General features: G+C 41.2%; 1 protein-coding gene across 1 annotated transcript; it reads right to left on the bottom strand.

The window, feature by feature from the left end:
- Positions 1 to 226: 226 nt before the first annotated feature.
- Positions 227 to 23,252, bottom strand: clpxa (caseinolytic mitochondrial matrix peptidase chaperone subunit Xa). The gene is made up of 13 exons (XM_079496160.1): positions 22,899 to 23,252; positions 19,687 to 19,841; positions 17,949 to 18,048; positions 17,594 to 17,748; positions 14,580 to 14,742; positions 11,633 to 11,806; positions 8,270 to 8,434; positions 7,459 to 7,547; positions 4,814 to 4,978; positions 3,729 to 4,022; positions 2,832 to 2,924; positions 2,558 to 2,664; positions 227 to 2,311 (listed from the first exon to the last, which is right to left on the bottom strand). The coding sequence occupies exons 1-13, from the start codon at positions 22,951 to 22,953 to the stop codon at positions 2,221 to 2,223; spliced, it is 1,806 nt and encodes a 601-aa protein (XP_079352286.1). The 5' UTR covers positions 22,954 to 23,252; the 3' UTR covers positions 227 to 2,220.
- Between the last annotated feature and the right edge of the window lie 373 nt (positions 23,253 to 23,625).

Below are 23,625 nucleotides of genomic sequence, written 5' to 3'. Positions count from 1 at the left end.
TCAATACAGCATGGAAATGTGGACAAAATCGAATGCAACAATAACAAAATATTCTAGTTTTGGGTCTGAGAGGCTAAATGTCATCAAATGGTGGTCCGTGGCTCAGATGCCCAATAAATAATGGACCTTGATATGAAAAGGGTTGAAAACCACTGCTGATAAGTTTCAGTGTCTAGAAAAGTAATCGTTGCAATGCATTCTGAAGAAAGACGTCTTAAGATTCATGTTCTTCTCACAGCACTTTATATTAGAAACAGGTATAATAATAATAAACCCAAATGCATTGTCCATCTTTGAATTGAAAAAAAGAAGAATGAAACTGAACTATGAATCAACTGGAAAGACTAGTTTCCAACTTTACCTCAGTTTCAAAAGACATGCTTCATGGTGGTTTTTCAGTTTCATTACTCAGGAAATCATTTTTAGATACATTTACTGGGAAATATCAATGAACACCTCATTAGTTGCCTTAACGATTTTCATAGTTGCTACATGAAAACATTTTTCATGTCATCTGCCACACAGTGACCTTTCCATTAGGACAGTAGCATTGGTGCTTCAAGGTGTCCAAAAGTAGCAGAGAATTCAGATTGTCTACGAAAACAAATCACTGAGGAAAAGCCGTTTGTGTTGACTGACTAACTTATTGATGATCCTCTGTCTTATTATCAGTTCATTCAACAGAACACACAATGTTTAATATAAGGTGTTTTTCCTTCTAAGTCAATCAAGACATCTTGCACAATACAGAAACTATACAGTAGTAAAGACTTTTTGGACCTACTAAGAAAGGTCCCAAATGTAATGACAATACTACACGTTTTCCCCAACTGCTGCGTTCCAGAGGTGAAAGGGTTCACAATCACACTGATCTTCATGGTTTTTTGATTGCAAATTGCTGGTTAATTTACCTGTACTTTTTTACAGTCAGGGTTGGTTGTTATGTCGGTGGCACTTTTGTTACGGCAACTTAAAGATTATATACAGCTCATATACATAATCAAAATGATCTGATCTCTGGATGAATTGTCCCTTGTAAAAAGAAAATCTCAGCAAGATGTGGATTTTGGATAACTGATCCAGTTATGCTCACAAAACAGAAATAACACTCTTTGATACGAACATGGTCAGAATGCACCAGGCATATGCTACGGGATGATTCTAAGAAAAGAAAATAGCTAGCCATCCTTCATCCAATTCTTATAGAACACCATATTATGGCTTTAACACAGATGAAAGCAAGCTTCAAGATGCCATATTGAGCAGTGGAACTCTCTAGACCGAGCCTCAATGTACATTATTGAACAGTATGGTGTGGTCTGGACTTTACGTCTTCACATTAATAATTCGGCACGCAACTCCTTGCAACCATTATCCCCAATGGCAGTTGCAAGGAGTTGCATTGGTGTGGTTCACCATAAAACTGTTTTGTTGCAAGGAGTTGCATTGGTGCGGTTGGCCTTAAAACTGTTTTGTTGTAAGGAGTGCCCGAGTTTGGGCTCTAAAGACTCCTGTCTGGAATATGCAATCATGTAAAACTGGTGGTGTACTTTATATTTGACTATTTTATCTTGCCTTATTTTATTTTATTTGTTGTCTAACGTAATGTCTGTATATTGTGTGGTACTTGCCATTCTTTGTTTTTCATGTTAAAAATGGATGGTTCTGCACAAATTGTATACTACAATCTGTCAGAACGTCAATAAAAAAGAAAGACAAAGATGCCATATTGCTTGGTATCCAGGATGCAAACAATATTACTTTATGTTAAACCGCACCTGTGTGTGTGTGTGTGTGTGTGTGTGTGTGGCACTGCATGTGTATTCTGTGTAGAATATTTAAAATCCACCCCTAAGCAGCAAAACGTTTAGAAAATACAAAAAGGTCTTTGTTAACGTTTGTTATTATTATTAATAAATCAGTGACATAAAGGAATGGTTCCTCTGACAGACAGACAGCATAAAAGGCAGTCCGATACAAACATTATTGACGACATTCCGCTGTGTCGCTTGATGGGCGAGAGACTCAATTCTACAATCACGTGGAAAAATAAGTCTTAATAAACAGGATTAAATGCTCCTTACTGCTATCAGGCCTGGCCTCTGAATTCCAAGTTTTCAAATTTTGAAAATGGGTCCATACATAATGATCTGTTTTTTCCCAAATAAAACGTCAATAGCTTATTCAGTAGAAATTCTAGGGGGGGGTATTTTCACCCCATCAGTTTTTGGCTACATCCGCCTGCCTCGGCCAACTTTCCTCTTCAACGCCAGAGTCGTACTCTTCTTCTAGAGGTTCTTTCACTGGTGCTCTGGAGAATTAAAAAAATAAAAATATAATAAAAAACAGTTTTAAGTCTACACATACAACCAAATAATAAGAAAACAAGCACATAATCCAATAAACTGCGACCAGACCGGACTGATGGACCAACTGGCCACACAGACACTAAACAAAAACACTATAGAGCATGCTTTTCAGGTCAAATTGAAGCTGTGAAGCGATAACTTGACTTATGTTTAAATCACTGTCAATTGAAGACATTAAGTATACTTACTTGACGTATCTGGGCAACGATTTCCCTTCGATAGCGTCTTTGTTAAGTTCTACAGCCATGATGTCGGAGTGTGGAACGTCAAACATCGGATCGAGCAGCAGCTTCTCCTGTTGAACAACAATCCATTTAATAGTTCCAACATGGCCAGTGTCTACAGTTAGCAATTAATATTTCCAACATGGCCTGTGTCTACAGTTAGCATTTTATATTTCCAACATGGCCTGTGTCTACAGTTAACATTTATTTTTTAAGGACAAATTAACGTCTTCCTCACCATGATAGATCTCAGACCGCGAGCGCCGGTCTTTCTTTCCAAAGCCATCTTTGCAATGGACCTCAAGGCTTCAGGAGTGATGATCAATTCACACTAAAAGACAACACAGGGATGCTATATTTACTGAACGAAGGCATGAGTGTTACTCATGAAGCTATTCTGAACTGCCACCATTGTTTCAGTCTCTGTCCAGTCATTTGCCACAGGTATTTGAAAGTGAGGTGACTTATTCAAGGAGAAAAGTTATGGAAGTTAGCTCAGGGATAAGCAATCCTATCACGGGAGAATTGCGGACCACCCGAGTCATGTTTTTTTTTTAGATCTGCTATTTTTGAAAAATCATGAAAATGTGGTGCAAATCTTTGAATATATATTCTTTCAGAGCGAACGTTTTTAACTCAAATCTTTGCTTCTGGAGGGTCCCTGGAACATTTTCAGATGGAGGTCTGAAGCCAAATACAGATAATTCTGGGGGTTAGAAGACGTTTTTTTAGAATGGGCCTCAGGTCAAAATGGGTTAACCCATTTCGGGCAGGAACCCCTTTTGGTGTTTTAAGCATTCTGTTCTGCTTTAGCTATTGAAAAATAGCAGATCTACAAGCTAATAAGCTTGTAGGTCTGCTATTTTTGAAAAATCGTAAAAACGTGGCGCAAATCTTTGAAAATGTATTCTTTCAGAGCGAACGTTTTACTCAAATCGTTGTTTCCGAGGGGGTCCCTGGAACAACATATTTTCAGATGGGGGTCCACGGCCAAATACAGATAATTCTGGGGGTCCTTGACATGAAATATTGAGCACCACTGATATAGAAACATAGGTATTTCAGAAAACTGTCATGATTTAAATTTCGATGTCAGGTCAAAATGGGTTAAAGTGGTAAAGTGTGCATGCATTACCTTGTCCATATTGAAGAGGGCCTGGTACTGAGGCACCAGGGCGTTGCGTGGCTCGGTCAGGATGCGGACCAGCGAGTCCTCGTCCAGGCTGTGCAGCGGCACCACCACGGGCAGACGGCCCACGAACTCCGGGATCATGCCGAAGTCGATGAGGTCCCGGGCCTCCACGTGTCTGAGCAGGCGGTCCTTCTCCTCGATCTCCTGCACCGCTTCCTGCTCTCCGGCGCTGCTGGAGAGGTTGGCGGCGGCCCGCCGGCCCTGGCCCATGCCCGGTGGAGCGCCGAAACCCAAGTACTGGGAAAAAGGAAATGAAATAAAAAAATCTAAATCAAATCAAACTGATTTATGAAGCACATTTACTCCCATTAAGACCTGAGGACGATTCTACAAATGCCTTCTAAATCCTGACAGTTTTCTGAAAAACCCTATGTTTCTATGTCAGTCGTTGTCAAGGACCCCCACGATTATTATGTATTTGGCTGCCGGACCACCATCTGAAAATATGTTGTTCCAGGCAGAATCTTTGCAGAAGCAAAGATTTGAGTTAAAAACGTTCGCTCTGAAAGAATATATATTCAATGATTTGCACTACATTTTCATGAATTTTCAAAAATAGCAGACCTACAAGCTCATAGCGCGGCACTCGGTGCCGCGCTATGAGCTTGTAGATCTGCTATTTTTCAATAGCTAAAGTATAACATAATGCTTAGAACACCAAAAGGGGTTCCCGTCCCCAAAATGGGTTAAAAACGACTGATCGACCAAAGTTTGATTTGATTTTTTTAAGATCATTAACATTTTTTGGGCTCAATATCTAGTCAAAGTTGAACAATCATGCAGAGGGACAGGCCATTTATGCATAAATCCAAGGCCATGCATTTTTAAAGTGTGCAAATTTCCCTATAAAACAATAAAACACAAACTTTATTGTTCTTTTCTTGTTATGAAAAGGAAACTAAATTAAGATTTTTATAATTTTGTCTTTTTTTTTAATTCATATTTACAAATTGTTTTGTTCTGAGGGACACAAAATGGCATGTTTTCGTAGAATGACCCACATACAGTACATACTGTATATAATTCACCTTCTCGTTTTTCCTCCTGCTGATGATCCTGTCCAGTCCGTTAAAGGCCCCGGACGCTACGAACAGGATGTTGGTGGTGTCTACTTGGACCATCTCTCCTCGGAGCTTCCTGGAGTTCTTCTCGGGAACGCTGACCACCGTGCCTTCCAGGAGTTTCAGGAGTCCCTGGAATGAAACATGATGTAATCCAGGATGATCCAGGAATGTTCCTGACTGCCAGCATGACATTAACCCATTCTGGACGGGAACCCCTTTTGGTGTTTTAAGCATTATGTTATACTTTAGCTATTTTTAGCCAAATGCTGATGCTGCACACCTCAAAAGGCTGGTGACAGGTGCGTGGGGCAATAGAGCATATATTATTTGTCTGTCCTGATTATGAAGGTCTAAATAAGCGACCGAAACGTCGACCTAATAAAGAGCAACATTTTGGCAAGTGTCTGACAGTGTACGGGACGACCTTTTCTTTGTTTTTCAAAGATACATTTTTAATACTCTAGCTATTGAAGAATGGCAGCTCTACAAGCTTATAACGCGGCACTTAAAAATCTTTGAATATACTTTCAGAGCGAACGTTTTTCTTTGCTTCTGGGGGGGTCCATGGAACTACATATTTTCAGATGGGGGTCCGTGGCCAAATACAGATAATTCTGGGGGTCCTTGACGTGAAAAAGGTTGAGCACCACTGACATAGGAACAGAGGGTTTTCAGAAAACTGTTAGGATTTAGAACCAATTTTTGAAGAATCGGCCTTAGGTCTAAATAAGCCTATCTCACAGAATTTCCCCGCCCCCCTTAATACGCCCCCTTTCGGGGTTAGTGGTGATAGCGTGACGTCACTCCATAGACGCTACATGTTAACAGAGGTAATTTAAGAAGTCTACAACTTTTGTTTTCTCAAGGTAAGGTTTGTTCTATCTGTTCGAGCTGATTTACCATCTTGTTTGCTTCATAATAATATTGGTCTGTCACATTTTTACATTAGAAAATGTACTTAGATTCTCCAGAGAAAAAAAACGTGTAAATGCTAATGTTAATGACACCACTATTTACCGGAAGTGGGCGTGAAAAGCGGGCTGTGAGATAGGCCTATTAGTTAACTCATTTAGCAGTTCTTGGCGTCTTGGTTCTCCGTCGCCGGGCAACGCTTTACTTCCGTGTTGTAACGTCATTCAATATTTCCCCTTCCGTCCTCATCTTTAGCAACGATCTATAGTTGCGTTTTTCTCCAAATTGAAGCTCAGATTGAGGTGATCATACAGAACAACATCCATGTTTTAGGAGCTCAATAACAAATCCCTGCGACCTCGCAATGCCGTTTTAGCGCTGTGTGTTTATTGCAAGCAATGTGGCCCGTCCGTTGGAGGCAGAACAAAACTTGTTAATGGGTCGACAGTGTTTAAGGTTCAGTCATTAAGGAAGCACCACGACAGCCAAAATCACAAAACGTGCAGGGATCGCAACGCTGTATCAACAGAAGCGCCCAGCCTCTCCCCTCCTCATTTAGTCGGGTAATAATAATGAATTGCATTTTTATAGCACTTTTCCAAGTGCTCAAAAATGAAAAGGTATGTGTCACCAGTGCTACCTGTGAAAAAGTTTGTCTGGATCCCTGGGTGGGTCGAATGTCAGGGCCGAATTGTTTTGACCGAGTCCAGCCCTGTGTGTGTGCACTTCTCTTGCCTGTATTTATGCTGGACCTCAAGGCAAACATCAAGGAGAGGGTCCTTCCCCTCTGACGCACACTTGTTTCTAGAGCTCCACATGACTTACTTTATTTTATTGTTTCTAGAGCTCCACATGACTTACTTAATTGTATTGTTTCTAGAGCTCCACATGACTTACTTAATTGTATTGTTTATAGAGCTCCACATGACTTACTTAATTGTATTGTTTCTAGAGCTCCACATGACTTACTTAATTGTATTGTTTCTAGAGCTCCACATGACTTACTTAATTGTATTGTTTCTATAGAGCTCCACATCAGGCAAAATATTGCCTGATGAAGATCTAGGATCACAACCAAAATCACAAATTTGAATAATTGCCACAGCAAAAAGTTTACTCCAGTGAGTATACAGACCTGCTGTACTCCCTCTCCACCCACGTCCCTCTACTCCAGTGAGTATACAGACCTGCTGTACTCCCTCTCCACCCACGTCCTTCTACTCCAGTGAGTATACAGACCTGCTGTACTCCCTCTCCACCCACGTCCCTCAGTATACAGACCTGCTGTACTCCCTCTCCACCCACGTCCCTCTACTCCAGTGAGTATACAGACCTGCTGTACTCCCTCTCCACCCACATCCCTCTACTCCAGTGAGTATACAGACATGCTGTACTCCCTCTCCACCCACGTCCCTCTACTCCAGTGAGTATACAGACCTGCTGTACTCCCTCTCCACCCATGTCCCTCTACTCCAGTGAGTATACAGACCTGCTGTACTCCCTCTCCACCCATGTCCCTCTACTCCAGTGAGTATACAGACCTGCTGTACTCCCTCTCCACCCACGTCCCTCTACTCCAGTGAGTATACAGACCTGCTGTACTCCCTCTCCACCCACGTCCTTCTACTCCAGTGAGTATACAGACCTGCTGTACTCCCTCTCCACCCACGTCCCTCTACTCCAGTGAGTATACAGACCTGCTGTACTCCCTCTCCACCCACGTCCCTCAGCTGGTGGATTCCAGGAACACTGCCGATCTTGTCGACTTCGTCCAGAAACACGATGCCTGCCAGGAACGAGCATGAACTTCATTAAGCACTTAAAGGTTTTGTTCACACACACACACACACACACACACACACACACACACACACACACACACACACACACACACACACACACACACACACACACACACACACACACACACACACACACACACACACACACACACACACACACACACACACACACACACACACACACACACACACACACACACACACACACACACACACACACACACACACACACACACCCACAATAAAACAGAGTGACAGTAGTCCCCCGTTGTCAGTCTGTATTTATTGGGTCGACTTGCTGAAAATAGCAGATCTACAAGCTTACAACGCGTGTAAAATTAGCCATTATGACAGCATCAACGCCCACCAAAATACATTTTAGTCGACTAAAATCTTATGATATTTAGTCGACTAAAACTAGACTAACACTAACATTCCAGGTGACTAAAATGTGACTGAAACTAAATGAAAACTAAAAGTAAAATAAAAATTTGCTGCCAAAAACAACACTAGTGTAGCAGTCGGAGCACCTAGGCTGCTAAGCCAGCCTGACGGCGTGTCGCGGGTTCGACTCCCAATCCCGACGACCTTTGCCGCGTGTCAACCCAACCATCTCTCTCCCCATTTCCTGTCACCATACTGTACACTATCCAATAAAGCCCAAAAATAAATCTTTCAAAACAAATGAATGCTGTACATCCTGTACCTTGTTGTGCTTTCTCCACAGAGAAGTTGGCATCTTGGAGGAGTTTTGCGATGACAGACTCGATGTCCTCTCCCACGTAGCCTGCCTGGGTTAGCGTGGTGCAGTCACAGATGGCAAAGGGCACGTCTAGGCATTTGGCCAGCGTCTGAGCGATGAGAGTTTTGCCTGCAACGTTGATATCATTATTAGTATTTGTTTTTCTTTAACCCATTTAGGCTCGACGTCGAGTTTTCTGTCAGTGGTGCTCCATATTTCATGTCAAGGACCCCAGAAATTATATGTAATTGGCCACCAACCCCCATCTGAAAATATGTTGTTCCAGGGACCCCTCAGAAGCAAAGAGTTGAGTTAAAAACGTTCTCTGAAAGAATTCAAAGATTTGTGCCACATTTTCACGATTTTTCAAAAATAGCAGACCTACAAGCTCGTAGCACGGCACTCGGTGCCGCGCTATGAGCTTGTAGATCTGCTATTTTTCAATAGCTAAAGCATAACATAATGCTACAAACACCAAAAGGGGTTCCCGCCTAAATTGGGTTAACCATGAACCCCACTGTCCCCATTCTGGGGCACAACCATTCTGAGAAAATATAAGATCTACTGTACAAGCTCGCAAGACATTGTCTCAAAGCAACCTCCATGCAAGCGTGAGTTAATTAGACCTATATGACAGTATATGGACCCTTAGAGGACTGCGGCCAATTAATTATAATGGGGTTTAAGTGCTTGACCCATTTTAGTGTTTTAAGCATTATGTTATACTTTGGCTATTGAAAAATCGTGAAAATGCGGTGGATATCTTTGAATTTAATGAATTGAATTTAAACGAGTGAACGTTTTTAACTCATATCTTTGCTTCTGGGGGGGTCCCTGGAACAACATTTTCAGAGGGGGGTCCTTGACATGAGAATGTTTGAGAACCACTGAGTCTCCTTTTCAGATTTGTAACTGAAATATGAACATTTGTAGTTATGAATTGCCACAAGTACAAATCAGATTTTACGGATACAAATAATTTTGAGCCTGTTCAGCTTCCATATTAACCCAGTGCCCCCAGATAAACTCTCGGGTGTTGTGAAAGTGTACGTGTGTTGTTTGTGACATCGGGCCAGGGCGTGCTGCTTAACCAGTTCTCACAACAGGTTTACTGGAAGAGTCACGGGTAGTGACTGACAGTCTGGTGACGTCAGACTGGCTGGATTAGATTCGGTTCAGTTCTACGTAGTTGACAACATGAGCTCCTGTACACAGGGACGTGCACACATAGACATCAAAGGGGGCTTCAGCCCCTGCCCTTTTACCCGTCTGTAAAACAACTGCCCTTTCCAGACCCTGAATGCAGCATTTACTATGGTTAAAGAAATGCACATGCCCCTCCTTTCCATGCCATTCCGGAAGGCAGCATTCAGTCTCCTGAACTTGAACACAGTATTTTGCATTGAACAAATTTGTTTTGAAATCCATGTCGTTACACCGCATCTCCACTAGCTAAAGAGTGCTCGGTTGCCCCCCGAAAAATTGCTGATCTACAAGCTCTCTTGTGAGCTTGTAGATCTGCTATTTTCTGTCCAAAAGTGCCCTCTTACGGGATTTCAGCCCCTGCCTCTCTAACACTCTCTGCACGTCCCTGCTCCTGTATAATTTGAGAAATTAAAGTAAACTAGTCATACTGATAACTCAGTTGCGATTATTCTCTTGTAACCTGCTGATATGATTATGGCATTTGCCACAGACAAGCTGCTGCATTACATAACATTTGATATGAATTAGGGACAAGATCAAATGCTTGGCTACGCTATGTCATACCCACAATCAGATTTGAGGCTGGGGGGAAGAAAAACGTAGCCTAGTTATAGCTTAAATGGCCAAAAGTCTTGACTTATAACTAGGGCTGTCAAATGATTTGAATTTTTAATCACATTAATCACAGCTTAAAAAAGAATTAATCACGATTAATCACCATTAGAACTATGTCCAAAATATGCCATGTTTTCCTGTATATTGTTGTGGAAATGGAAAGATAAATCACATATAGTGGATTTGTTTGTTTTATGTTTTTTGTTTTCTAATGCATTTAGTACTACTGTATATGAAGTGATGTGAGCATTCGCTAGGCCTACCATTCGCTAGGCCTGCCATTCGCTAGGCCTCTGGTGATGTTCAATCGTGACAGATTTGTTATGCGTGGGACGTTCCTGAGCTGGGCGTTGAGCGCGCACAGGCACACGTTAAGGGGAACACTGTGCATGCGTTAATTGCGTCACATATTTTAACGCAATGAATTAACGCAATTGATTAACACCGTTAACGCGATAATTTTTGACAGCCTTACTTATAACTATGTTTGAACTTAGTGTGAGGTGGTGCAACTGGCTCCTGGTCATGGAATGACCTACAGACTTCTGTGATTCCACTAGTGAGTTTTAAAAGGATTGCCATGGGCACATTTCACAGACACTGTTCCTTCTTTGACGTGTAGAAAATGTTGTTGCTCTAGTCTTATATTAGTCTAGTAGCAAACATTGTTGCCTAGTGTTTATATTAGTTTTTTTTTTATTGGTCAATTTATTAAACTTTCCTGTTTCTCCTTGAGCTTCATAGGTAGTGGGTGTACTGTGCCTACAATTTACAAATGTTATTTGTCTGTCATAAATGTCGTCCTGTATAGTGTTCTTTTACTGGCAAAGTTGTGTAACATTATCTTGTCTCTTCTCTTGGCCAGTTCACACTTGTAAAAAAACACATTGAGACTAAAGTCTCTTTTGCATGGTGAAATAAATGTTGAATAAAATAAAACAAATGTAGACTTAACAGTTCAACTTGTCATTACTGTAATTAGACCATGATACAGTGGCATACATACAGCTAAGGTCTTCTGTATTCATATTTAACCCATTGAGACCGGATTCTACACTCTTCTAAATCATTATGATGTTTCTATATCAGTGGTTCTCAAACTATTTCATGTCAAGGACCCCAAAAATGATATGTAATTGGCCGCCGACCCCCATCTGAAAATATTGTTGTTCCAGAGACCCCCCCCCCCCCCCCCCCAGAAGCAAAGATGTCAGTTAAAAAGCATTTGCTGTGAAAGGATATATATATTCAAAGATGTGCACTTGCAATTTCACGATTTTTCAAAAATAGCAGATGTGCAAGCTCATCGGGAGCAATTAGGGGTTCAGAGTCTTGCTCAAGGACACTTCGACAGTAACTCTGGAAGAGCCCACAGGGATCAAACCGGGAACCTCACGATTCCCCATCCAGCTGCTCTACCGGCCACTCTACCCCTGATCCACTGACAGCCTGGCTAAAAGCTATAAGGTTACACAGATGCGTTGCAGGTCTTAATGGGTTCCTCACCTGAGCCGGTTGGCCCCAGCAGGACGATGTTGCTCTTCTCTAGTTTGATGTGGGTGGGGTTTGAGTCTAAGACGTCTCCGCCCCTCTTCTCCTGGGGAGGCTGCTGATTGGTCTGCTGTGATGAGGCGCCCAGCGCGTTCCCATGGGGATTGAGCCCAGCGATCTGCAGTAGCTCTGTGGAAAAAAAACAAAACATTTTAGTTTTCACCAAACAATCCATGTTGGGGTCACGGACGGACCAATAACTTTATGGGCCGTGAATAAAAATCGTTTTTTTCCCCGTTCACTACATTAAAAAAATAATAATAATAATTGAAGGGAATTAAAAAAATATCATCATATATTTCATCCAATTACAACATACAACATTTTTCAAAATTGTGATAATTTCCACAACTTCATTATAGTTTGGGTCCCGGGCAAAATGTGTCTAATTTCTCTTTTTGGGTCTTGAGCCCGTCTACTCTGGAGTAATTTTAGGTGTATTTGGTTTTAGGCGTAAATATAAGCCTAGCATCTGCTTAAAGAAAATAAATAAAACAGTAAAGCAATGTTTCTGCTGGCATTATCATGTAATAATGTCAATGATGGAATCTGCTTGTGAGCCAATGGTGAGAATTAGGATCCAGGCTGTGAGATCCTGCAGGGTTGAAGGTAAGGAGGCCAGGGGTTCTTGATGACGCTCTGGCTTAAGAGTATCTGCTAAATGCCTACAGTGTTGATTTCATCAATTTCGTGTTGATGTTCGTTGACTACCTTTTTTCACTGACGTAAACAAAATGGAAACTAAATGGAAACTAAGCTAAAACCAAGACTAAATATATTGACAATTTCGTCAACAAGCATCGTCTACAAGCCCACATCGTCTACAAGCCCACATCGTCTACAAGCCCACAACGCGTCGTGCTGCGACGCGTTGTGGGCTTGTAGATCGGCTATTTTCAGCAAGTGAAAAAAACAGTCATTATGACGGCATCCAGGCCCACCAAAATACATTTTGTTTGACTAAATGACTGTAGATTTAGTCGACTAAATCTAAAACATTCCAGGTGACTAAAATGTGACTAAAACTAAATGAAAACTATTCAAGAGACTATGACTAATATAAAACTAAAATCTAAATTTGCTGCCAAAAACACTGCCTTTTAGACTGTCTCACTTGCAGACTGTAGTCTTACTCAGTATAACTGCATCCAGTATTTGTTTTTACCCAGTAACTACTACAGAACATCAACCCATGCTATAGGACCAGGTTGACCTACTTTTTGGAACCCTATACATAACAAACAGCACTGACTGACTTGCTGTCACCAAGCGCTTTCTATAAATAAAAAAACCTTTCTTCCAGTCTCTTGGAAGTGTTTGGTTACATGCTGAGTCAATATAACATCATAGCAGGTTACTACAGTATGACACTGGAATGCCATGGGCTAAATGGCAAGGTTTCACCCTTTGTGTACATTAGCGTTGACTAGAGTTAACTATGTTCAAACTTAGCGCATCAACTGCTGAATCCCATTGAGGTTCACTTTAAGCATTTTAAACGGGCCGATGGACTGATCTTATCTCGTTTCAACGGGGGGGCATGCTTGCTGTACCAATGCCAACCCAGCAAGCCAAATGATGTCATGATGACGTTATGATGATAACGTTCAGGACTAGGCCAGATCACAGCCCATGTGGGGATGATCTTTACGTCATTTCCAGGACGTCTTCACCAGTTGAAATAAAGAAACTTTTTCACGTCACTCAATCAAGTCACCCATTCTGGACGGGAACCCCTTTTGGTGTTTTAAGCATTTTGCTATATTGTACTTTAGCTATTGAAAAATAAGATCTACAAGCTTGCGGCACCGAGTGCTGCGCTACGAGCTTTGTAGATCTGCTATTTTTGAAAATTCCTGAAAATGTGGCACAAATCTTTGAATATATATTCTTTCAGAGCAAACGTTTTTAACTCAAATATTTGCTTCTGGGGGGTCCTTGGACAACATATTTTCAGATGGGGGTCGGCAGCCAATTACATATATTTTTGGGGGTCCTTGACATGAAAATGTTTGAGAACCACTGACATGGAAACATAGGGTTTTTCAGAAAACTGTCAGGATTTAGAAGGAATTTGTAGAATCGTCCCTAGGTCAAAATGGGTTAATTCAAGTGGCTGATGCCATAAATAGATTTTATTTTAAATGATATATAGTTTTAGGGGCATGTCATGTGGTCTACCTGCAAACCTACTGGTAGATCACAATCTACCTTTTGGGCACCGCTATCTTACAATAATGATAGGATCAGCAGCATCAGAATAATGGTAGGATCAGCAGTTAGCAGTCAAACCAAACACACAGACGCGTTTCGGCCCGCAGGCCTTCGTCAGTGTTGGAATTTCCGACACTGACGAAGGGCCTGTGCGCCAAAACGCGTCTGTGTTGAGTGGCAATTGGATATTCCAGTCTAGCATTTAAATAACTAGAAGTTAGGTTAACAAGAACCGTTATAAGCAGTGCTTGCCACCATTTTGTTAGACTCTCTGGGCCCTATTATGCATGTCTTAAGTACCAGGTCTTATTACTTACTACTTATTACTTTTTTTAGGTTTGAGTTGTGTAGTTACCTTGCCATGATGTAACTCCACATGTGGACAAGAAATAAAAAAAAATGTTCCAGTGATCAGAATTGATAATTCAAAATATGCTCCTCATTGATTTACATTGTATGCTAAAACGGCTCTCAAAGTCACTCTTTTAGTACGTAAACAAACACAAACAAAGTTGATTCAGACAATATGGAGCTTCACCAAAATTCATGTGGTTTTATTTTTTCATAAAAATGTTAACTTCCTGTTAACAAGACCTGGTACTTAAGACACGCATAATAGGGCCCTCTGTCTGTCTAAAACTGTTTATAGTTAAGTTTGATACGTTTTGTTTGCGATAATATCACCCACCTCGGGGAGTCAGGGAGGCCTGTTTCTCTGTCTCCGCCGGCTGCTTGGCCCCGGTAGCAGGAAGGTTGTTGTAGATGCGTTTGTAGTGATTGTAAACGGCCACCGCCATCACTTTCTTTGCATAAGACTGTCCGATGATGTATTTGTCGAGGTAGGCGTAGATCTGGAAGACAACGTTATAATAATAATAATAACTTGAAAAGTCACAATTTTGAAATCTCATTATTTACATCACAAGTTATGAGCTTTCTATCTAGCACCTCTGCTAAAAACACACTGCACATGTGCAAACCTCCCGCAGGAGACCGGGCCGCACTTCCGTGCACCTTCCTCTTTATTTTTCCTAGCGGTAAACAGGGAAGTGAACAGCAGCGCGCAAGCACGAACAGCAAGGAGTATGGTGCAGAAGGAGAGGCCAACCCCCCAAAAATATCTGAATATTTTTCTTTCATTTGATGTCAATGAAAATGCGCTCTGACGTGTGTACACATCCTCGCAATCCATCGGTTGGATTAGCTATGACGGCTCCACACGTCCTACGGTCTAAATGGGTTAATGCGGCCCTCAGGATACTGATATATTATTTCTTTCAGCTGTTACAATTCCAAAAATGCAAACATGACCCGCTTTATTAGTAGCTTAATGACTAGTATTAAAATGTATTTTTTATGTCCAATGTATTTGCATTTAAGTTCATAAAGTTAACATAAGTATAACTAACTGCATTTGAAATTAAATAAAAATGTTACTGTTCAGGTTTCCAATATAAAATATATATTAAAAAAAAAATCAATTCAAATATAGCAAAAATAGCAGATCTACAAGCTTGTATATCTGCTGTTTTTGCTACAACAGTATGTGCAATGTGGCCCTCTGGAGTGAATGTGGAAATATAGTGGCCCTCTCAAATTCAAAGTTGACCCACCCCTGGGTTAGCGCATGTTTCAGTTGCATCCACTTTCATTGGTATCAAAAAGCACATGGTGGTATTCTACTGAGTAAAAGAAGTGTAATCTTAAAGTGATGTTTATCTTTGGTAGAACCTTGGACCGTACAGCTATCTGGACATGAATAGTTGCTCTCTCATCGCACATAAACAAACACAGACGCAACACGTTTTGAGTTTTGGTACGATGACAACGATGTGCAATTACCAGGTGGTGAAATAGGCAGGCTGGAAAGAGAAACAGGACTTGTTGTTATTCAAGTAAAATCTACCTCGTTTTGGGTCATGTGTTGAACGTGTTTGGACACATGGAGATTGGAGAGAGAGAGAGAGTATCAGTAGAAATGTTTGTGGGGGGCACGGTGGTGTAGTCGGTAGTGCTGTCGCCTCACAGCTAGAAGGTCCTGGGTTTGATTCCCGCTGGGGACATTGTGGGCGCTGGGGGCGTGCTCTCTGCTCCGCGTCATCAGCAGTGTTGTCAAAATATTACTTTAACAGTAATATACTACTTATTACTTATTACTTGAAAAAAAAAGGAATAAAGTTACACTACTTATTACTCCCTGAGAAAAGTAACTAGTTACTTATTACTTTACTTATTACTTTTTTCTCTCGCCTGCAGTAATTGCATAGTTTGTCCCCAAAAGTCCTATTCTGTCCCCTATTCTGCAGTGTTTATTTAACTCTAAAAGGTATACTGTATAGTGTACACATGATGATGGGTCCATTTGTACACATATTTGAAGTCGATTTTTTTCGACGTGGAATATAGCTTCTTCCCTTTGCACAACTTGCAGCGGACAATAATGTTCATCTCGTCTCGATCGCGGACATACTCAAAATAATGCGAATACTTCCAAGTATTGAATGTTATAACGCTTTGTTGTGCCGGTGTCTCTGTCTCCTCCACCTCCTCCATGCTTAGTTTGTTTACGTCTCTTCTCTCTAACAGTGCAGTCTAACGAGTTACACACACTAGTTTAGGTTGTTGTTCCGTGTTCCGGACGGTTTAAGGCCCGCCCTTCTGCATCCGATACTTCACACATACGTACCGACGAGTGTGCATCGTTTCCGTATCCGCTCTAGAGTCTAGATCTAGAGCGGATCAGCAGTCTGCAAAGCAACTCCACCCCAACCCAGTCTACCATTATAAATAAACACTCAAACCCACAGTTCCACCAAGGCTCGTGAAAATAGTAATAATATTACTTTTGGAAAAAAGTAAATGTAATATTATTACTCAAAATGTGAAAGTAACTAGTTAAGTTACATATTACTGGAAAAAAATAATAATATTACTGAAAGTAGTATATTACTTAAGTTACTTGACAACACTGGTCATCAGTGCCCATACCCTGGGTGGGGTTGGCGAAAGGGCCCTTATGTGTGGAGTTTGCATGTTGGAGTTTGCATGTTGTTCTCCCCGTGTCACAAAGAACACTCTCTAAACTGCCTCCCCTGGCCAGCCATATCTGTGAGATACAGACGCCCCAGAGCCGAAGGAGGCATCTACCTTGAGCCGAAGGAGGCATCTACCTTGAGCCGAAGGAGGCGTCTACCTTTCTATGTCTATGGAGATACAGGCGCCCCAGAGCCTGCTATTGGTGGCTTAGCCTCCGGCCACAGTGATCAACAATATGAACTACAATAGAGTCATTTTAAGGCACTGCTTGAGGATGCAACACATAGCGACTGTACCTGTTTTTTGTATATTTTACCTTATTTGTTATTGTTGTTGTTGTTTCTTTTTTTGTATATGGGATTGTACTCAGGGCGTCCTTGCAAAAGAGAGCATGCTCTCAATGGTTTACCTGATAAAAAATATCTGGACCACGGTTCTACCAAAGTTCAACATCACTTACCGCTAATTACCTAATAATTACCATGAGGTTGTACATGATTTATTTTTGATGGGCGCTAGCCCCTCCTATATTCAGCTATTAGTGTAGATTTTCGTCCTACGCAAACTTTAAATTAAATTCCCATTGACAATGGATGGAGAATTTAAGTCATATGTGTCAAATTGTTACGTCATGACGATGTACGATGATAAGGTTTCTTTCTGTACCTTTTTAGGAGGAGGAGGAGGTTTCTGCTGAAAGGCAAACTTGACCGCTTCGTTCGCCGACTCCTGCTCTTTGTTGATACTCTTCTTGGAGTCGGTCTCCGACAGGACCACGAAGAAATGGTGACACTTCTCACATTTTACAAAGCGAGTGGAGGCTGGGGGGGGGGGGAGAGAGAGAGAGAGAGAGAGAGAGAGAGAGAGAGAGAGAGAGAGAGAGAGAGAGAGAGAGAGATAGAGAGAGAGGGGGACGGAGAGAAAGAGAGAGAGATAAATCTCAGGTGTGAGTCATTCTGTAGAGAAACTAGGTCAGTGAGTCCCTGCACACCTGTGAGCTTTGACCTATTTAATGACTCACACACAAAGGTCTCCACTCGTATGCAGGCGTCTCCACATTTAGGACAGCGAAGCTGGCTGCCACCGGACCCTCCTCGCTTCCCCGACTCGCCGCCCGATTTCTGCAATTTGAAACAAGGAAACACAATGACGGTTTGAACCCATTAAGACCTGGAACGCATCTAGCATTTAACCACATTAAGCATTAAATGTCGGTGCAAACCTTTGAATATATTTGATTCTTTCACAGCGAACGTTTGTAACTCAAATATTTGCTTCTGAGGGGGTGCCCATATTTTCAGATGGGGGTCTGCAGCTAAATACAGATGTGGGGGGTCCTTGACATGAAATAGTTTGAGCATCACTGATTATAGAAACGTTAAGGTTTTATTTTCAGAAAACGGTCATGAAAATGTAGACATTTTGTGTCTTTCGGAACCGGAAGGACAGGAAGACCCGGATCCACACTTAGATTGGAACCGTTTCCGGATTTCCTCTCACTGTCAGAGCTGGTATTATGATTACAATACCAGCGGTTCTCAAACCGTTTAATTTCAGACACCAGAACTCTTGAGAATGTAAAAATGGAACTAGCTGTGTACAAATGGAACCTAATGCGTACACTGTCAGAGTTACAGAGCTGTTAGGGGTCCATTTGGTTCCATGTGTACACTCTCAGTCACAGAGCTGTAAGGGTCCATTTGGTTCCATGTGTACACTCTCAGAGTCACAGAGCTGTAAGGGTCCATTTGGTTCCATGTGTACACTCTCAGAGTCACAGAGCCGTAAGGGTCCATTTGGTTCCATTTGTACACTCTCAGACTCACAGAGCCGTAAGGGTCCATTTGGTTCCATGTGTTACACTCTCAGGGTCACAGAGCTGTAAGGGTCCATTTGGTTCCATTTGTACACTCTCAGAGTCACAGAGCCGTAAGGGTCCATTTGGTTCCATTTGTACACTCTTTGGCCCTCATTTATCAACGCGATTTACACCCAAAAATGGGCGTACGCCGAAATCACCGCAATTTTTGGCATTTATCATTCCAGCGTGACATTGAACTTTGAAGTACGCCACGCCAAAACTCACGTCTGGTCTTGAGCTGTCGTACGCCTGTTGCACCCCTTTTTTCCCCACTACATTCGAAATGTGTCACCTGGAGCCAACTTTAAACGGACAACATCAAAGTGCTCGACTTAAACCTCTCTTAAAGTCTCTTTCTCTTGTAGCAAAAACAGAGTAACTAAAATGAACTGGACAGACAAGTACTAGTGCTGCGCCATTCTTGCTCAAATTTAGAAATGAGATCGCATAATCTAGATCGCAATCTTTTTTTTCTCCGATTACTTGTGCTGCACTATTGCATATTGTACATATTTAACCGATTTTGGGCGAGAACCCCTTTTCGTGTTTTAAGCATTATGTTATACTTCAGCTATTGAAAAATAGATAGCAGATCTACAAGCTCATAGCACGGCACCAAGTGCCGCGCTACGAGCTTGTAGGTCTGCTATTTTTGAAAGATCGTGAGAATGTGGTGCATATCTTTGAATATATATTCTTTCTTTGCTTCTGGGGAGGGTCCCTGGAAAAACATGTTCAGATGGGGGGTCCGCGGCCAAATGCATATAATTCATTGACCTGAAAAAGGTTGAGCACCACTGACATAGAAACATTGGTATTTCAGAAAACTGTTAGAAGACATTTTTTGAAACGACCTCAGTCCAAAATGGGTTAATTCATTTGAATGAAACAAACATACCTTGCCACCGTCGGCACCATCTTTGACGTCTCTTGACGAAAAATATACGGACGTTTCTGAGAAGGATCTCACCGGCACTCTCCTGGTGGTCAGCGGTACTTCAGCTTTCCCCGCTCTACTTAAAATGGTCAGATGAAATCGTGAAGAAGAGATACCTGGCAAGAGAATAAAAAAAACATAATATACATTATATTATTATTCATAATATACAATATACAACATAATATATATTATAAAACATCAGAGAATGATGAACACCAAGATCAACTGGAAGAGGAGAGTGGTTCACACTTTGGGAACCACTGCTGTACATAAAAGAAAACCTTGTAACCTTGAAGATCTGCTATTTTTTTAGGCACTAACTGCAGTGGCGATTATGTAATCATTGAGCCTGGGTCGAGTTTCCACCTACGCCGAGCCATGAGGCCCATAGGGGAAGCCGGAGCCTATCTCCTGTTTCTGTAGCGTGAAGTGCAGTACACCCCCTAGACATGACAACGACAGGCCAGGAAGAGAATTCCCCATTCATGTTTCCCATAGACGTTTCAAAGACATTTAAGCCTCGGACAAAGCCAGCTCTTGTTTTGGGGCGATCAAATAATTAGAAAGAAGAAAAACGAAACAAAAAGTGTTGTAACCTGCCGTTTTTTTTCCTTCCAATTATTTGATCGGCCCAAAACGTTGTGTTTATTGTCATGATTTGTCACAGCAAGAGTTGGTTTTGTCCAAGGCAAAAAAAAAAGGTCTTTAAATAAATACTTTTTGAAACGTCTATGGGCCTGTCGTCGTCATGAAAGGGGGCGGGACTGAGACACTGGCCGGGGGATGAACAGGGGGCACTATTGGTACGTCGTCGGACTAACGTATGCCCCCCAGACACTCTGACCGCAAGGCCACAGAGCAGGTTAAACTTATTATCACCACCACCCATGGTACACTTCCTAGTTCCTATGACGAGAGTAGGATGAATGTGGTTGCTGTTATAGCGCATTATTCGCTCTAAACCCCGGCATAGTCAATGCATTGAGGTTGCTGTTATAATAACGTATACCCCCACTCTAACATAACCAGCATATTGCACTGCAGTGTGGTTGTTGTTTTAATGTATCCCCTGTATACTCTAACATCACCAGGATATTCACTGCGTTTCCACACCTAGTCCACCTCCTGTGGGAACTGTGTGCGGTCTCTCTGCCCACCCCACTTACATAATGTATAGAACACTCAGTGTAACCCGAGTCCAGCAGTCTTATTTATCATTACCTAATGTCATGTCAACCCATGCTTGTACTGTACTATAATGACTGACCGGACGGACGCCATTCAATGTACTCTTGGTTTTTGCTTTTACTCTATAGCAGTGGTTCATAAACTTTTTAGCCCGTGAACCAAATGTTATGTCTCCGGACCCCGGGACCCAAACTAGGGAAAATAGCAGAGCTCACAACGTGTCGCAATAAGCTATTTTTTTCACTACATCTTAAACATTTGTTTGATAATTTATGGAATTTCTTTGACATTTTATTTCTTTGACCCATAAGAATTGGTCCGCGACCCAACCGTGGGTTTATCACTCTGCGATTTATATCTGGTGAACCTCATAGAACTCATCACTGCGTCCTGTATGACAGAGTGGGCTGGCCTTCCTTGGCCGACAGGCGAAATAAACATTACCGTTGTATATTAAAGCTCTGTAACATATAGGACATGCTCCAGTCACTGGCTCACACTAAAGGTCCCAAATGTAAACACAGAACTGGGGAAAACAACCTTTTGTTTTAGTGCCTCAACCACATGGAATGACTTACAGCTTAAATTAAAGATCTGCTCTCCCATTACATACGGTCAATTTAAATCTTTGATTGCAGACTTACCCCCAAGTGTCTGTTTTTATTTGTATTTGTATTAGATCACACAATGAGGAAATGTTGCCGTTCTGTTTTGTTGTTTTTGTTTATTGCTTTGAAAATGTTGTATTATGTTGTACCGTATCTCGACGACACGGCAAATGAGGGAAAACCTAATAAATAAAGGTTTGAATGAACTTGGTGGTGAAAAAAACACTACTTCCGTGCTCAGACAGCGTGCCTCAACACCGGGCAAGTACAGCCAGGTCATGTTCTACTTGCCCAAAGCCAGGTCATGCCCACTTGCCCCAAAAGTCTATTATAAAATGATAGGTAAAATTTGATTTACAGTTCAATTTAACATTTACTAATTAATTAATAATTAATTAATTAATTGTTTGTTTGTTTATGTGGCTGTGCGATAAAAAAATGTCATGCCTCAATTATTATGCCAAAGACTTGCATAGCTATGAATATGGGTTCAGCTTCAAACTAAAAAAACAAACTGTATTATATTGCAGCAACAGTGAATACAGCACATAGGTATATAGGTAAACATGAATTGCTCTTATTTTAGATTCCACAGGCGCCCTGTGTTGGCTTCTTTAAAAATAAGCTGATTTCTGATGTATGGTACTTGTAACAAGTTTAACAACATTCTGTATGCATTATTATTTCATATAATTTGGATGTCTTCATCATTGTTCTAATAGTTATGCCGCTGCCTGTGTCAGCCACACCATTCAGACATGTAGGTCAACATGTCACATCAGTGACTGATTACATGTTCTGCATGACCTCTCTACTCTATAGGCTATTCATTACTGTAATTGCAGAATACATTATTTAATCGATAATGCATGCAGGGCCGTTCTAGTAACATAAAAACAATGCACAAATGTACAAATGCACAATGTACTCCAAAAACTAAATTACATATTTATATATTTTATATTAATTTATTTATGTTATTTAACTTATTTGTCTTATATAGTATATGAGGCTTTGAGTATAACCACCAAAGTCATCAATGAAGCTCCATTGTGAGGATGAACTACTTTGGTGTTTAGCCTACTAGACAGTGCAGGGTTAAATAAAACATAATACAACCACAGCAGCTAAATAATAATAATAATAAATCAAAGTATGCTTATTACACTATTATTCATAACGATCATCAGTATTTATCATTGCTATTGTTGTCATTTATTACGACTATGTATGCTAGGATTGACTTAAACACATGCATGTCCAAAGTGGGTGTGTTGGTTGTTGAATCGTGGCTTTAAATGTAAGGATTATAATATTGGTCTACTCTACATGTCATGATAAGTAAACAGTAAAAGTGCACACAGACTCACGTACCTTTTCTGGAGGTTGAATACAGCCTGGTCGCTGCTGTTCTACAAGTGCAGGACATGTTGTTTCCTCCTGTGAAATGAAAAAGGAGCTCTATATGTTGTTGTGGCAGAATATTTGCCTGACTGTATTATGCTATATGGTTACAGAACAAAATGTCCTGCTCTCAGCCTGTGCGTGTGTCCCGTCGGCAGGCAGAGAGAGGGCCCTAGACAATAAGGGAGGTGGCATAAATATAAACAACTAGTAAAAAGTGTACTGTGTGCTGTTATTATTATTATATTATAATGTGTTTAATGTAATGTCATTAGCTAGCTGGCTAAGCTAGCCTGATCCAACCAGTTGGTTGTGAGACCAGTGTTTTTTTGGCGAATCTAAGCCAGCGAATATAAGACTTCCGGTGGACGATCTCTTCAAAATAAGAGTATCCTCTAGAGTAAACTGAATCCATTGAAAAACTGTTTATTTGCACACTAAAACACATCTAAACGATTAAAACACATTTAAACGATGCTCTACAACACACATTATGTTTCTTTGTAAAAACATAAAATCAATAATAACTTTAAAATATATCTAAATGGATAAATGCTGTTCACTGGAGTGCGTGGCCTTTACAAATTGGATGCTGGACAAAAAAACGTCTCTTCGTGCCAGCTGGTCTGACGGGGAGACCTCCTCTACAACGCCACACTCTCCGCTAAGCGGGAAAGGAGTAAAATAAAAAGTTACA

This window comes from Electrona antarctica (assembly GCF_951216825.1).
Source record: "Electrona antarctica genome assembly, chromosome: 3".
NCBI lineage: Eukaryota > Metazoa > Chordata > Actinopteri > Myctophiformes > Myctophidae > Electrona > Electrona antarctica.
This window is presented reverse-complemented; position numbering and strand designations above follow the sequence as displayed.

What these genes read in the sequence shown, in the direction of transcription:
- clpxa (XM_079496160.1), bottom strand. Translation starts at nt 22,953, where the DNA reads ATGTCCTGCACTTGTAGAACAGCAGCGACCAGGCTGTATTCAACCTCC. An exon ending in ACGAGTGGAGACCTTTGTGT is followed by an intron (nt 17,749 to 17,948) that starts GTGAGTCATTAA and finishes CCCCCCCCCCAG; the next exon opens with CCTCCACTCGCTTTGTAAAA. An exon ending in GTGGAGAGGGAGTACAGCAG is followed by an intron (nt 4,979 to 7,458) that starts GTCTGTATACTC and finishes GTTTCATTCCAG; the next exon opens with GGACTCCTGAAACTCCTGGA.